Below are 16,097 nucleotides of genomic sequence, written 5' to 3' on the forward strand. Positions count from 1 at the left end.
TAATTCTACATATGAAAGAATAAATTTGTAAATGACATAAAAGTGTTAACGCTGTGCCTGTTAGTTGATCAAAGGTTTGACTATTGAACTGAAGGGGAAAAATATAACCCCTCCAATTTAGGCTAGTACATGATCTATCCTTCTGGTTAGAGAAAGAAAAGCATATTTCACATTTAGGGGTAATCACATCGACTGTTTGTGAAATTACAAACACACTCTTTGAGGTGGTGTAAGTAAACGTACTCTGACTGTTCGTGTAAACTTTTATCGTTGAATAGAATGTATATTCATAATTATTACTACAACTTTAAAAGATGTACTTAAAATTTTTTGAATGGAAGTTTATATAAAATTTCATCATTAAATACAATTTCTATAATTACTATTACAACATTACGACATATACTTATAATTTTGGCAAGGGCATGGTATACTTATATAATTAAACCTAACCTTTAAGAGATGTTAATGTAATTTACCCTAACTTTCAATATATGATGTAATACTATTTGGCTGGTTTCGAATTGAATGGCTTGCAGTTTTCTTCAAGGTAGCAAATCATGAAAAGTTGAACATAATGTTTGTTTTCAATTTTGCTTCATTTTTTAGATGGGCCAAAATATAAATAATGCTTGTCTTGATTTGTTTTGGAAGTTTTGATGGTGTTTCAAGACATTTTGAAACAGGTGCCTCATTTGTTTTTTGTCAAATAAATTTACACTAATTATAGGTCCTACATCTAAAAAAATTATATACACTCATACATATATATAAATATATATAAAAGAGAAATGATTTGACAATGAATAGTATTTTTATCTCCTACTAAACAACATCAAACATACCATACTTATTTTATATTATCTCCAAAAACAAATCCAAACATACAAACTATCTCTAATACATACTTATTTATCTTTGTTTCTCTCTCTCTATCTCCATAAAACACATCAAAATAAATTAAAAATAAAACCAAACATAGTGGAAGGTTCATCAGACAATTATTGAATGGCCATCATCCTGGAAATAACATCCTGGAGACACAGATCACTCTATTAATTGATACTTTAAGGTTCAATGGGTCCTCAACAAAATATAAAAATAGATTTGATGTCAACTAGAACTGAACTCTTTTCATCATAACAAATGTGAATTTTCGTTTCAAGAGTGAGATATATATATGTATATTTATGTATATGGTAATATTGATATAGGCTTAAAATACATAGTTACATCACTGCACAAGTTGATTACATAATATTGAAAGGGCCGCCGAGCCAACAATTAAGAAGATGCAACGGCCCAGATTTTCTTCATCCTTTTTCCACCTTGTTTACATGTACTCACCTTATACATTTACTGAATTCATTGCAAGACAAAGTTCTAATTCAAGACCCACTATTCGGTATACTTGCTAGAGGCAGCATCTTTGCCACCTTCTGTCTCGGCCTTTTCTTATCTCTGCCCGACATCCAATTGCACCAGCAGTCAAATTCTCAAGACTTGGAGAACATGAACTAAAGATTTTCTAGAGCAAGAATGAGGAGAATCGAGCACCTATGCAGTTGCAGCAATAAAACTCCAGATCGAGACCAAAGTGCCAGAGCTGCTGGCAGCAGCTAGAAAATTACGGCACCAAGTGAATCCTGCATCTGACGCAGAAAAGCTTGAGTACCTCACTGCATCAAAGAAGAATTCACACAGAACAATAGATCACCTCTTTTATTTCTACACAATGCCAAATAGAGCAAATAACATTAGGTACCACTAGACTACAAGCTCTATTATCCATTCACACAGAATGGTATGATTTGACTGTTTTTTAACCCCTTCATTTTGTAGCGAATGACTTCCAACATATCATATCTCTTCTTAATCCAACCAGTAAATTTTGGCTTGCAAGTTTGCATCTCCTTCTTCCAGAGTTATATCCTAAATGAATTTCATTTTTCCTTCACGCAAAGACACACGGTGCTTTGCTATATATATCATCGCTAGCCAAGAAAATATGCAATAAATACAATAGTCCTTCACAAATCTTTTCGACATGGATATTAAGCCGTTTGGACATAGAAATGACCTTTCTACATACCTCAAACCAGGATGGCTGCATTCAATATCAACGTCCACTGTCAGAATTATAATCTGTCATGTCCAGATGCTTTCATTTTGGAATTTTTTTGAAGGCTTGTTTTACGGAGTTGAGGATTTTCAATGGAATACACTAGAAGATTGCCATCTTTAGTTCCAGCTATGAAGCATTCTTCAGGGGTCACAGTCAGTGAACAAATCGACTTACCAATTCCAGTATATTTTGTTATTATTTCAAGGGAGTTCATAGAGCGTACAATAATCTGCCCCTGATCTCCTCCGCACACTAGAAAATCACCACAACTACTTAGTGCAAGGCAGCTAAGGCGGCCATTGGATTCAGCAGTTGAAATGTGCCTTCCATTAATAGAATAAAGGTGCAAACTAAGATCATCCGCATATAGGACAATTTGGCCATGGCGAGAAGCAATAAGCTTGGACAATGGTCTACCAGAAGGATGTCGAAGAGATCTTACATATCTTCCGTCCTGTAGCGTATGGAAAATACAAGTTCCATCTTTTGAACCACTTATCACGAGATCAAGCTCCGTACTTGCATATAAGCATGTAATAACATCATCATGCCCACAAAGAATATGGAATGGGGTATCAGCAATAATGCAGTCCTTCCAAGGAATCTCTATCCGTGTATTTCGAGATCTCTTTTCAGTGCCTCTAACACGGAGAACTTCCCACACCATAACAGTGGTATCATAGCTTCCAGTTGCAAGTATGCTTCCATCAGCGGTCACTGCAAAATTTTGAAAGCCTAATAAGGACGAGATACAAATTCTTCAAGAAAAGTGAAACATCAGGGTGATGACTCCAGAAAGGACAAAACAATTAAATATCCACTACTAAAAAGAACAAAAATTACATAGGTACTTCTACAATCTATTTTAAACTCTAACCAGTAGCTCGTTCACATCATGAGCTGACAAGGGATACATGCATGCATATCTCTGTGTTTCCAGTGCATTTACAACTATAACCAACTTTCTGTGGGAAATTACACAAGAAGCAAGAGAATTCAACTCAGACTCTGTGAATATGCACAAGTAGAAGTGTGAATTTAATATACTACTTAGTTATATTGAAGAAAAGGTATTCCACCAACAAGACAAGGAGATATTTCTGGAAATGGATAAATTTGATAAATTGTTAATTTTGTCAGTAGACGCGATGGACATGCAACATTAGACAGAAATATAAGAGACAAGCACCTAAAAAGTTAAAAGCAGTGTAGTCTGCTGTGTAAATGTCTGGTTTCTCAAAAAGTGCCCCAAATCACACAAGAAGTTTTCTTTTGGGAGATCTCTGCTTGAAAATGGCTCATGAAGAATGCTGCAACATGATTGAAAAGATCCAGTAACAATTCTCCATACAATAGAATTGTTACCTGCAATACAGCTGACCACATCTTTGTGATGTCTAACACTCTGCACCATTCTTCCATCATTCAGGGACAAGACCTGAAAACTATTTTCCCAGTTGCCACAGGAAATGAGGAAGTTTTCAGATGGTGTTTGCAAGGTTGCAAAGCATTCTGATCCAAGATCAAAGTTATCCACCAGAGGACTCCTAATTTTACAAGGGGAGAGTACATCTGACCCAATGCCAAAAAAAGGATCCTGCAGGAAGATCTAAAGTCAAAATACAAACACACATACTATGTGTTTATACATATGTCATAGAAAGGAAAAAGTAGTGGTTATAACATTAGATAACAACACACCTGAGAGCCAGAGAACGTAAAGTTCCCACCAGACTGCAGTTGAGTGGTCAACCACATCTTAACAGACATTGTGAGGCTTTGGCTCACAGCGACAACGTATGAGTCCAACACATTGACATACATCACTGCTGAAGGAGAATTGTTTATACTTGGAACAACAGAAGTTAGACTAATAGAGCCAGGAGCAAATCGCAGAGGATGAGCAATTGGGATCGGTGGCCCTCTCCTCGGATGTTTCTTACGAAAAATTTGAATTGGTGTCTGACCAAAATTAGCAATCTGGTCCTCAATGGCTGACCTTTGCAAATCATCTTCCATGTTGTCCAAGTCAACAGCACCTTCATAAGTTAAATAATAAAAAATGTTTGCAGCCTGCATATTAGCATCTCAAAGATTAGGAAAATTCACACTTCTAGTGTTCATATTGAGTCAATGGGAAAAAGGTTTCTTCTCTGAATACCTCCACAGCTGGTTTTCCACGCTGTTTGTAACCAAACACCAGATCAATCCAGTGGTGAAGGTTTGAACTAACATATTCACTTTCAAGGGCCTCCCTGTTTTTACTAATGAATTCTTCTGGCGAGCCCTAGAAATGGAAGGTCATTAAATGAATTAAATTACAATGTGAAACTTATACAAAGCAAAATCTATAAAAGTAAAAGTTCAGACTGCAAGTTTTTTTTCTTTTCCAAAACACTCACGCACATTTTTTTTAACTATCACACACGCAGCCAACACAAGCACACACGTAAGGTTCAAACACAAGACTGTGCCCCCTGGAAGTATTTCTTTGATGGTAATGAAGGGAAAAAGGACATAAATGTGATCCCAGCATAACTAATGAATGGAAGGATAAGCATATTGCAACTCATTTTAAATTCTGCACAGGCTTATACCATAACTAACAGCCTTGCAGGAAACAATGATACATCTCCCACCAGGTTAACACGAAAACCCATTAGCTAAAATGTTTAATAGAAAATGAAAAGGAAGGAAAAACATCAGAGCAATTATCCAACCCTACATTACAGTTGTTACTTTTGTATCATTTTCCCAACCCATGGCAGATCATAACAAGAAAAAGGATGCCAACATAAAATAAGAAAGAGAAACTATGATTGGGCGAATTAAGCACACCTTGGCCCAAGGGGGGAGGCAGACATCAGCTATTGGTTCCCCATCTTGTTTTACACCAAAATGATACGAGTTCGAATTTATTAGAAATTCCGGCATGTAGAAGAATTCAGGAATCAATTCCTTCACATCACTTGTATTTGAAAGACAGTTCTTGAAAGTGCTTTCAATGCTTTGGAAAAGTCGGTCAGCATGATCAAATTTGCCACCCTGGTTGAAGATAGAGCAAGATAGCCATTTTGAGAACACAGATTATGAATCAACAGACAAGAACAAATAAGATGCAATCAGATAAAAACATAAAACCTGCGCAACTGTTTAGAGCTAACAATTTTGAAAAGAACAAGAAAGTAACTAAAATCCTAACCAGGGGCCCAAAATCTGTAATGGAATAGCAATCTAGTATGAGCGAAACAAACAGTAATCATGGAAAAAGAAAGCATACCTGCAAACTGCGGTGGAGTGCGGTAAATGGCTCTAATCTAAGTAGGTAAAAGAGCACAATTCCCATGCTTGAGTAATGAGAACCATAATAGAAACTGTTTAAGGAAGCACAGGGAATCATCATGAAGAATAGGACAACATAGCAGCATAGCTTTGGAAATTAGAGTCATAAAATACCATGAAATGCCGAAATTACCTGGGAATATCTGGATCAACAAAGTTATGGTACCTATCCTCAAAAACCTGAGTCATAGAAAAGAAGCAGTGAAAGATATTAGCTAAGAGAGGGTAATGCTCCAGAATGCAAATAATATCGACCAACCTGAAATCGTTTAGGATCAAGAGCTCCAACAGGCTTAGATAAATCCCTGAAAGTTGATGACTTCTTCAAATCAAGAGTCTCAGAAGAGTAGTCGGCCAACACCCAAGGAAATACAGGATACTGGGTCAGATCATTGTATGACCTTCCTGCAAGGGTGTTAAGAATCATCAGATATTCAAAGTTTGTAATCTCTCTTCTCCTCCAGCTTTCTCTAGCAGTTTCTGCCATTTCTTGAGCTAGGCGTCTATCAACAAATGAAATAACTCCAGCCTTGTCCTTGTGCCCCTTGAGGAATATAGACTCATTTCTTGTTGCCACTATCAAACTTCCAACATCCTTTGCATCCTTTTGGGATGCAAAATTCAAAAATATTGGAGCCATAGAGTTAACAAAGAAGATCTCTATTGCAGTATATCTCAGCAAATATCGAGTCCAATGAACAGCCTTAATCTACGATAAGAAACAAAAGGTGGCTATCAGGTCATACCCACTGAATAAACTTAGATACTAAAAGAGTCAAGAAATCAAGAAAACTTAAGTACCTTAGATATGTCCCAACACCGATGACGCTTAATACTTTTGTGCTGTTTTCTATCATTATCTCCATTAATAGAATTTATATCCTCATTCACACTAAACCTTTCAGAATCGAAATTCAAATCCGTGGGCAATTTTAGAAACTTCTGCCTCTGAGGTCCTCCAAAGTGTTCAGAAGTGCTGTGATCAAGACTGCCTGAAGAATAAAAGGTTCTAAGAACAGATGATCCACCTGTACCTTCCACCAAATACTCACCAAAGAAACGTATGATTTTTTTCATAATTGCCAATCGCCCAGCTAATTTTCTCTTTGGTGTCACAAGAACACAGGGGATCTCCATGAGAACCTGAAAATAAATGAAAAAATTAGAGCAATTACATATGCTTTCTGTTCTATCCTAATGTTTACATTCATACCTTACTCTTCTCTGATTCTGTTACTGAAGAGTAATCTCTTCTGTCTTGCACAATTTCCTGCTCACTATTCTCTTTTGTCACCTCGGAGTACTGTTGTTCCAATGAATTCTCTATCTCTGAGATCTTTTGTTGGGTAGATTGAACCTCACTTTCACTTGGTTCTGCAGATCCCTCATCAGTAATTCTCTGAATTCCTTTCAGTGAAAGTTGCTTCATTTTATCCAAAGCGAGGACCCCAAGACCAAGTTTGTTATCATTGGTAGAAGCAAGCACAGCGTCTACTACGGAGGGGGGGACACAAAGCTTGTCATTAAAATGATAATTTCGTCTTAACTTCTGCCTACGGCGCCATGCATCCTCAGTTTTATCAAGTTTCCAATGTGTAACTACACTATTTGGGAAAGGCTTAGCTGACCACGGACCCCTTTCATCGATCAGCAAGCGGAGAGTATGAATCCACTTTTCCTGTTTAAGCAACAACTTGAAATTAAGCAGGGCAATACCAAGTTAAAAGAAGTGACAGGGCTAGCTAGCAAAAGATGACATTAGCAAAAATTACAGCGACAATTTGCTTGTCCTCATCCAAAGTGAGCTGGAACAAAGATCTTCTGCTGTCATCCAAAGCAAGAATGGTATTTAAACAACTTTGTATTTGCTCCTCAAAAGCTTTCTTTTGATTAGAATCCATTGTCGCATTTTCTTCCAGTCTACTTCGCAGTTCATCTAATTGCAAACTTCGATCAGCTGTCACAGTCTTAATGTACTTGACTTCATCAGCAACCTGCATCATGTAGGCTACGAATTTGACAAGCCATAGCAAGATAAATTATTTGACAATCTTATTATTCTATTCTTTGGTGGGGGGTGGGGAGAAGACGTAAAGACAATATAATATTATTTGATAATAATCACTTATCTTTCTTTGACAAACAAAGACACATTTTTGCAGCAGCCCAGCTAGAAAAGATGTGACTTGACATGAGAAACACGGATATAAGTGAATGGAAGGCCATAGGCTCCGACTTCATATCATTCTTTTGAATCTCGCTCTCCAGTTATGGTTAATGTTATAAGGTTACTTGCCCCAGAATCTTTTCCCGCCAGGAAAAGCTGGCTGGCAGCAGAGTCAAGGGTCCATAAACCTAAATACTTGATTTGACATGAACAACACTTCTCTTTTCCAAGGATATAAAATCATGCAAATACCATAGATGTCATTTAATCTAATTGCATATTTTCAATAAGTCCATCCCATTTTGTCTTCACAAAGCAGCTGATAATAGTAATAACTGGGTAGAAGAATATAGAGACACACCGCATCAAGAAGTCGATCCTTTTGGATGAAATCAAATATAGCGTTCCCTTCCTTTGAATTATTAGCAAAATCAGACAAATCATCACTACTCATGATACTCGTAGCTAGCATGGACTTCCCACAGTTGATAGTTTCTCGTATCAAGCTAGAAATGACATGAAAGCGGGCACCACCGTCACGCATTCCATACTGGAACCTAACAGCTAGCAAGGACCTATGCACAAAATCAACTAGTCATCAATTCTCAACAATACATTTCGTAAGAAACATCAGCATATTCAAGTTCTATTTTTAAACGAGTCATTCCCATGATGAAACTGTTACACATTAATCCATTCAAACATGGCAAGTAGAATTGTGAAATAAAATTACCAGATAAAAAGTTGCAGCCTACTCTTGCTTTGCTCATCATCAGCAGTCAGAAGGAAAGGCAGAATAGGGATAAACTGTTGCACGCACTGAGATGCTCTCTCAAGTGATGATCTACAAAGATAGAGAATTATTAGGCGGTAAACAAATCTTGAACATCTTTCCCCTCTCAGTAGCATAGCCTTGTCAACAGTCTTATTTGGTTTTCCAACCAGCGCACTGCTAATTCCCCCTGAAACTACTGCAGCCATCTCAGCAGCAGGGATGTTCAATGATTCTACCAATCCGCGAGCTCTTTGGCCCAAAGATGGCACCATAAATGATGACGATCTTGGTAACATCTTGCTCCGTCCCTTGCCATTCATTTCACTGATAATGATCCAGAGTTTGTCGTATATATTCCACCACTCATCAACAATTTTTCCATCTTCATTGAAATAATGCTGGTCCTTTACCCCAGCAGTCCTATTAAAAGAAAGTGAACTATGTTAAAGAAAGAACAAATAAAACTGCAACTGAAATAAAGTCAACAAATACAACCAAATTCTTTATATTTTAACATTCAAAATCAAGTTGATGTACCCAGATAAGTTTTGACCAGGTTCTCCCTGCAAGACCTCAAATAAAGCAGCATCGAAATCTGGGCAGTTCTCTAGTTCCAGAAACTGAGGAAACTTGGAGCTGCTTGCAGGAAACTATTACACAAGAAGAATAAATTTGTTCTTTTAACAGCAGAATAATGTACAAGTTGTATAATGACTATGGAACACAAAATGATCTATCAGCACGTCAGGTGCAAACGACCAATTTAACAAATTACAAGCTGACAAGGGAAATCAATTTTGAAAACCTAAAATTGCATATAGACAATGGACTCTAAGATGAATCCATAGTGCATGACCATTCCACCAGAAGTGTGTAATGGTTACTTGTTATGATTTTTTTGGATTTTTCCTGGAGCTTACAGTCTATACATTAGGGCCTAAAGGAAAGTCTAGCTATCTTTTCCAAAAAGCAAGGCTGATGAGATAGAGTATTTACCTCCTAGATGACAGGCTTCAAGAATAACTGACGTTATTATCTACTCTGTTAATATTGTGCTACAAAATGCATGACTCAGTCATGGGTAATATGACTGTGAGATAAGAGGAAATTTACATTCGAATTCATGTTTCTCAGCCGTTAGCTTTATGGTCAATTGTAGTTTTTTAAGCCTCAATCTTCTGCACCAGAAGAGTTTACTTTCTTGACAACAGTTCAAATTAAAGAAAACAAAAACGGCCCCCCACCACATCAACAAATGGGTCTCATAGACTGGACCTATTAATTTAATTTCTTTTGCATATTTCCTCCACTGAAATGATGAAATCCAAGACAAATCCCCCGATAGCTAATGGCACATTTTAACCACAGTTCACATGAGGGAGATGGTTTCTTCTCTTTTGATGCAAAACCTAATACTCCAAGTGGAAGCCATTGAACTAAATAGAGGATGAGTTTCAATTGGAGGACTCTTGGCCATGTTTTGAATTGGAGAATTTGAGCCTTGGATTTGGTACACATTCACACATGCAAACATACAGTGTGTTATATAATTTTAAAAACTTCAGGTCTTACACATTTACACAGATATATGTACCCACAATATTCCATTTATATATTAAAGATATGCTATACTTGGTTTTAATTTAAATCAGAAATAAGAGGAAAAACTTTGACCACACATATACTACCACATTTACCTCCAAAATTAATTTCAAAGCTCATTTACAATTTTTTGATAATTGAGAACGAGATATCCAGACATATGCTAACATTTTAACATGTCATTTGAAGATTTTCAACTGAATCTCCAAACGCATTCTTAAATCTTCTAGAAAATCGTTTCTCTAAAAAATCTCAAAATATCACATTGCAGGAACTGAAAGTGCCATCCAGGCCCCAACTTTTCCTCATTTTCCTAACCAACATTTCTCAGAATAAGCAGTTAAAACATGGCGTAACTCAATAAAAAATAGCCAAAGCATAAATACGAGAAGAATACTAGTCTTAGACTAATGAAAAAGCCAACAATTTAGGGAGAGTACAACATACAAATACACTTCTCAGTCGCCAATTTAAAAGACTGGTAAGATTCCCCAAGTTCAATGAAAAAACAACAATGATAAGTGTTGAGCCAAAAAAGATCCAAGAAGTTGAACAAGCAACTACAACTGCAAGGTAAATGACATACCGGAAGCCGATAATCCGTTTCAGAAATGAGCATTTCATCAACTAATTTGACAAGGTATAATGTGTTGTCCCGACATGGCTGAGAGACAAAAACATTTTCCTCTGAAGATAAGTTTATTAGCTTCTGTATCAAATCTTCATATAAATCACGTAGAAAAGATTGACATGACACACCAACCTGCAAAAACAAGACTTATGGGAACTTACCCTTTGATGTCTAAAATTCAAATGATAAAATGATAGCAACAACTGGACATACTTGTTCACTTTGAATTAATAGGAAATTCACAGTCTCTTCTAAATTCTGCCAGCCGCCTTTTACAGAAAGCATATAGTGACAAAGAACAAGACTATATACATTTCTCACAGAATATTGCTCATCCATTTCAGAGTCATCAAGACTTTGCATTTTGGTTTGGTAACTCTTCATTACATCCAGCTTCATAGAGGCAACCAACCAAGCATTCCATCCATTTTCCTACATAAAACAATCTACTATTCAGAAGAATGAATTTCTTCTGGCATAAAACCAGAGCAACCCGCAATTATTAGTACCATAAGAGCTTCAATGTTTGAAGGATTTGAATCTAGAAGATCTAGAAGATCTCCCATAATTTTCATTCTTGAAGTGCGATCCTCACAACCTGACAAAAATCTGAATATTAGGGATAAAACCTGTGGAAGGACGAACTGAGAATTACTTTTGCTGTTTTTTGGTCGATCAGATTGGTTATGCTTCCGCAAAACCTGCAGAAACATCAAATTAATTATGAATTATAGGTAAAATTGTTCATGAAAGTCCTGATATAATAGAAAGCAATGTGATGCATAACCTGTTTCGGACTAGCACCACCTAGCAGAACGTCAAACAGTGTAGCACAGAGATGATCTGTCTGTGGAAATTTGAAGAGCCTATCGCATATTATGGAGAAAATTGGTTTCATATCTAAGCTTATTTTTTTATGAACTTCAGATAGAGATTTGGACCGTCCAACTGAAATGTTAAAAAATTTTGATCCTTTCTTCTCTGCTGGAAGACCAACAAGAAGTCTTCCAATGAACTGTAATCCAAGCAATCTAACTGGCTCAAAATCCCTACAAAGGTTAGTCACAAATACGTGAAACATCCTTAACTGATCAAAGAACAAAATCAGGACGTGGAAAAGAAGACACGTTTCAAGCAATCTTATTTCATAAACTGATACTGAAGAGACCATATCTTGCTCAGGATTCTGAATAGATCCAAAATTCAGAACATGCTTTTCCATATAAACCACAGAGATGAATAAAGTGCCTAGGATAACTCTAAATATTCACAATCTGGTTCAAACACCTTGAACTAGATCCAGATCACCAACTAATCAAATAACCACACACTAGACCAACTGTAAGAGAATTCTGTGCACTAAAAATAAAAAAGAAAGTCGGAGGATTCTGACAGAATGTCACAGATCAAATATGATAGCATAAACAATGATCATAAACACAATAACTTGATTAAATCTTCCACATCTTCAGTAATTTACGAATGAAGTAAATGCAATCTTTTCTCCCTTCAAGGCTCTCAAATATAAGAACCCTGTTGGAGAATAGTTCAACAAAGGCCCTTTCCTCCATCACCACCTTCACATAAGGAGAGGCTTTATTGTGTTCTCCCTCTCAAAATAGCACGTTATTATCTAACATCAAATCAAGCTTGAATTCTATCTTAAAATTATGATAGATACCTTGATAGGAGATTGACAAAAGTATGACAGCCTCCAATGACATGCAGTTGTTCTAGAAAGGAAGCGAGGAGTTGTTTGTGGGAAACAGCACGGATCATCATGTTTAAAATGTCTTCAATGCATGCCATATCCTGACAGGTTTCACAAAATGCAAGGAGTGCTTTTATGTCAGACGCCGCTGTATGCTCCCTGCAAATCCAAATAAAATCAACAATTTCTTCAAAAGAAATATATCAGATAACTTCAACTATAGAAGCACCATAGAAGAAGCATTTGAAAGATAGAATACAGATACAATGAGGTTAAAGCACAAGTCATACCTAAGACTCATCTCACCAAGACTTAGTAAAAGGAGACGAATTTTATGTATTTCTTGTCTCTCTAGCTTCTCTCCAGCAATTCGTTCTGTGACATGTACAACTGGCTTGCTTCTAACAGCATGTTTGGTTTCTTCACTATCCTGGTAAAACTGTCCAATAATATCAAGCACACGAGGAAGCCTACAGAGACACTTTAGCAACCTTGGGTCATTATCCAATTGCTGGAGAAGGAACATGTATAGTTCTCGTTGCACCCTGTAAACCGCGTGGACCCAAATATGAGGATTAAGAAGGATACAAGCAATAGCATCTGTTACCAGCAGCTCTGACAAGCCTGGAGGTAAATAAGAAGTAATTAAACAGTGCACATTGCCAAAGAGAGTAGCTTACATACATGTCAAACAAAAACTATAAAAATTGATAGCAAGAAAAAGCTTCATGCTTTACCACCATTAGAAACAACACTAAACAAATGCTTCAGTGCTGAAAGAGTTTCCAAATTTAGCTGCTTTGCTGGGACTGATTGAAGCAAAAATCCCAGTATTGAAAATCCTGAAAGTAGCAGCATCTGTTGTTGATTGGCCAAATTATCATCCAAAATAGATGCTATAAGCTTAATAGTTTCAGCAGTCAAATGCCCCTTTTTAATAGGAGTGAGCAATGTCCCGCCAACTTGATCGCTTGCTTCATGTTCATAAATATCACACTGTGTCAAAAGAGGAAAAAACACAGATACCCCCCCAACACAATAAATGATCTGCTGCAGCAGCCGTCGAGAGCATAGCTGTGTGCCACCCAGTACAGTTGCTTCAAAACACTTCTTATCAAGTGCTTGATCCACGATCGGTGACACATTGAATAATTTCCTCCCATCACTTGCCTGAAGAAGTGATGAAAACAATTGATTTGCCAGACTTTCTGTGGTTATTGAATAAAGAAAAACTCCATGGTTAACATGAAATTCTTAAGAAAAGAGAATGAACCTGCGCGTTAAGTCCAAAGATGATTTTTGATGCAAGGCCATCTTTGGCATCACTAACTCCACCAGACAAAAAGTTATCCACATAGACAGAAATTTCATTATCAAGGAAGTAGTACATATAACTTGGTCCTAAAGAATATATGCCCTGCACTAGTTCAGAAGAGATAGCATCACTGAACAAGTATGTGGGACCAATCTGACCAAGAAAAGGATAAGAGTTTTTGATAGAATGAGTGACATTCTCGTCCTTGGATATGGGTAGATCGAGTTTAGTTCCAATTGTGCAACTAGTCAATGGATCATTAACTTTAGCATATCTGAAATTTAGAAGATCAAATAAAAAAACCATCTGTTAGTTTGCAGGATACAACATAAAAATTCACCCTCTATAAGAAATGAGATTACCTGCATTTTTCTGAGGAAACAAGAACTCCATCCAAATAACATCTCAGCTGGCTTCCCCCTGAAAATGCTCTACCAACAGAATGAACCAAACAGAAAAAGTGCCACTTCTTTCTCACAAGGTTCAAATTCATCGATATACATTGCCGTTTCTGATTGATTGACTGACATACCAAAACAGGGTCAGTAACCAGCATGAAATTAGAGTTCACCAAACACACTGTTAAGTTATTCAAATAAGATTGCTATAGTCTCAAATTGGGAAAAGACAATGTATAAAATTCTAAGCTTCACCTCATAAATCAATTTGTCCTCTGCAAGGACAGCATAGCACCCTCGTCCATTTTCCATTAGGAAACTGAAGAGCCCCATTGGTCCATTTTGCGGAAAGTTTTCTACCCTGAGCCAACATGTAAATGAAAATCCCTTGTACACAGGCCATGGAACTGGTGTTTTGATTACGATGCCCTGCATAAGAGGTCACATGCTAAGTCAATTAACCATGCACTATAAAAAGATGAATTACATATGAAGATGCCTTCAACAAGGTAAGAGATAAGATTCAACAGAGTAAGAGGTTTTCAAAATAAGACTTCAGCCGCACCTTTTTCTCCAGTCACCCTTTCCTTTTCCCAATTAAGTATTATATGAGTCACCCAAAACATAAGACCCTAGAGATATGTGAAATTGTTTGTCCCATTATTGAATTAACACCCTTGTCATCAGAGCAGTCGGTATGTAAAGAAACAGGAGAGCACTGTTCAGAAAGAACAAAGTCATACTGCTTTGAAAATTAAAAAAATGAAATCTAAATACAGTTTTTTTTTACCATGAAATGAAAAATAGATTATAGAACTCTTGCAAAAGATGAAACTGTGAAAGGAAGAAAGAAACTATGAAACCAAAGATTGTTGCTTGATAATCAACTTCAAGGAACATTATCCAGTAAGGGATAGAAGTTGAGTAGAATATGATATTTACATGAGAATGTATATCAATTTATTTGATGTCGAGTTTTCTGTTAAAATCTGGAATACATAAGTTTACCATATGCAACTCGCACATATAATTTCATGAGTCCATATCATATCTCCATCTCAAATAAGTTGTGTAAGATCCAACTGTGGAAAGCAGTTTATTACTGTATGCCTCGTTCCCCAGTGCTCACTGATTTAACAGCTGTAGAGAAAATAGGCAAAATTGACTGGCTAACTAGTTCAAATAGGTAAAGGACTTCAATTACAAAGAGAATAGAGATGGTTTATTTTTCATAATATGCATTTTAAGCTCCAAATAATCATGAGCTGAAGAATCCCTGAATGAAGATTTGTCTAGCCACATTGGCAAAGCATACAGCTTAGTTTGCAGAGTAGTGCGCAACATAATCTGCATACTAGTGAAAAGTGTAGCATACATAACATAAGCTTCTCTAGAGTTCTATAGCAATAAAGTTAGGGGAAGATATCAAGCAATTCAGTAGGTGTAGCACAATATGAAGATTTTAGACACTTAAATTTTTTAGGTGCAATTTATTGTGTAATCTGCATTGTTGATAAACCTCCAAAGAAAGGGTTCATTCAGTATGTAATGGCTTGTTTTAGGAAAAGAAATCTAATCCTTAAGTAACCTCATACTTGTTATTTATCGTTACCATGATATTTCTACTTACCTGCCACTTTAATATGTATATTTTCGCATTAGAAGGAAATACTAATATGTATTACACCCAGATTAATGATAACATGAAATTCACATTGGTACAGGGGTGGGGGGGGGGGGGAGGGTATTAGCAAAGTTCGGTGTATATTTCCATGAGGAGAACAATTGAACTTACAGAATCAATCCCATTGAGATCAAAGAATGCCGTTGGTCCTTTCTCATTTAGCATTGTTAACATGCTGGTTAAGAGTAATGAGCTTGAGCGCTGCTGAAGACCCATATTCTCACTACGAAGCAGAGCAAATATTTTCCGAATATCTTTTCCAGATATACTATGCCCGCCAATAACCTGAATTAACTGGGAGATTTTCCAAACTATAGTTTCACTATTGTCTTGTGAAAACCAATTCA

The 16,097-nt window shown here is 36.6% G+C and overlaps 1 protein-coding gene across 1 annotated transcript in view; it reads right to left on the reverse strand.

Moving 5' to 3' along the window:
• The window catches only part of LOC105158995 (BEACH domain-containing protein B), a gene marked incomplete in the record, with an annotated part of 28,034 nt that continues 13,112 nt past the window's right edge, over positions 1,176-16,097 (reverse strand). The window contains 26 exon segments of the mRNA XM_020692716.1: positions 1,176-1,679; positions 2,093-2,842; positions 3,491-3,722; positions 3,827-4,198; positions 4,287-4,412; positions 4,964-5,170; positions 5,406-5,499; positions 5,601-5,647; positions 5,727-6,176; positions 6,269-6,610; positions 6,681-7,145; positions 7,240-7,461; positions 7,996-8,209; positions 8,368-8,829; positions 8,947-9,059; positions 10,598-10,774; positions 10,856-11,074; positions 11,152-11,343; positions 11,430-11,691; positions 12,324-12,512; positions 12,644-12,977; positions 13,091-13,523; positions 13,627-13,942; positions 14,031-14,191; positions 14,322-14,495; positions 15,862-16,097. Coding sequence (XP_020548375.1) covers positions 2,139-2,842; positions 3,491-3,722; positions 3,827-4,198; positions 4,287-4,412; positions 4,964-5,170; positions 5,406-5,499; positions 5,601-5,647; positions 5,727-6,176; positions 6,269-6,610; positions 6,681-7,145; positions 7,240-7,461; positions 7,996-8,209; positions 8,368-8,829; positions 8,947-9,059; positions 10,598-10,774; positions 10,856-11,074; positions 11,152-11,343; positions 11,430-11,691; positions 12,324-12,512; positions 12,644-12,977; positions 13,091-13,523; positions 13,627-13,942; positions 14,031-14,191; positions 14,322-14,495; positions 15,862-16,097 — 6,743 coding nt within the window.

This window comes from Sesamum indicum, linkage group LG3, assembly GCF_000512975.1.
Source record: "Sesamum indicum cultivar Zhongzhi No. 13 linkage group LG3, S_indicum_v1.0, whole genome shotgun sequence".
Taxonomy (NCBI): Eukaryota; Viridiplantae; Streptophyta; class Magnoliopsida; order Lamiales; family Pedaliaceae; genus Sesamum; species Sesamum indicum.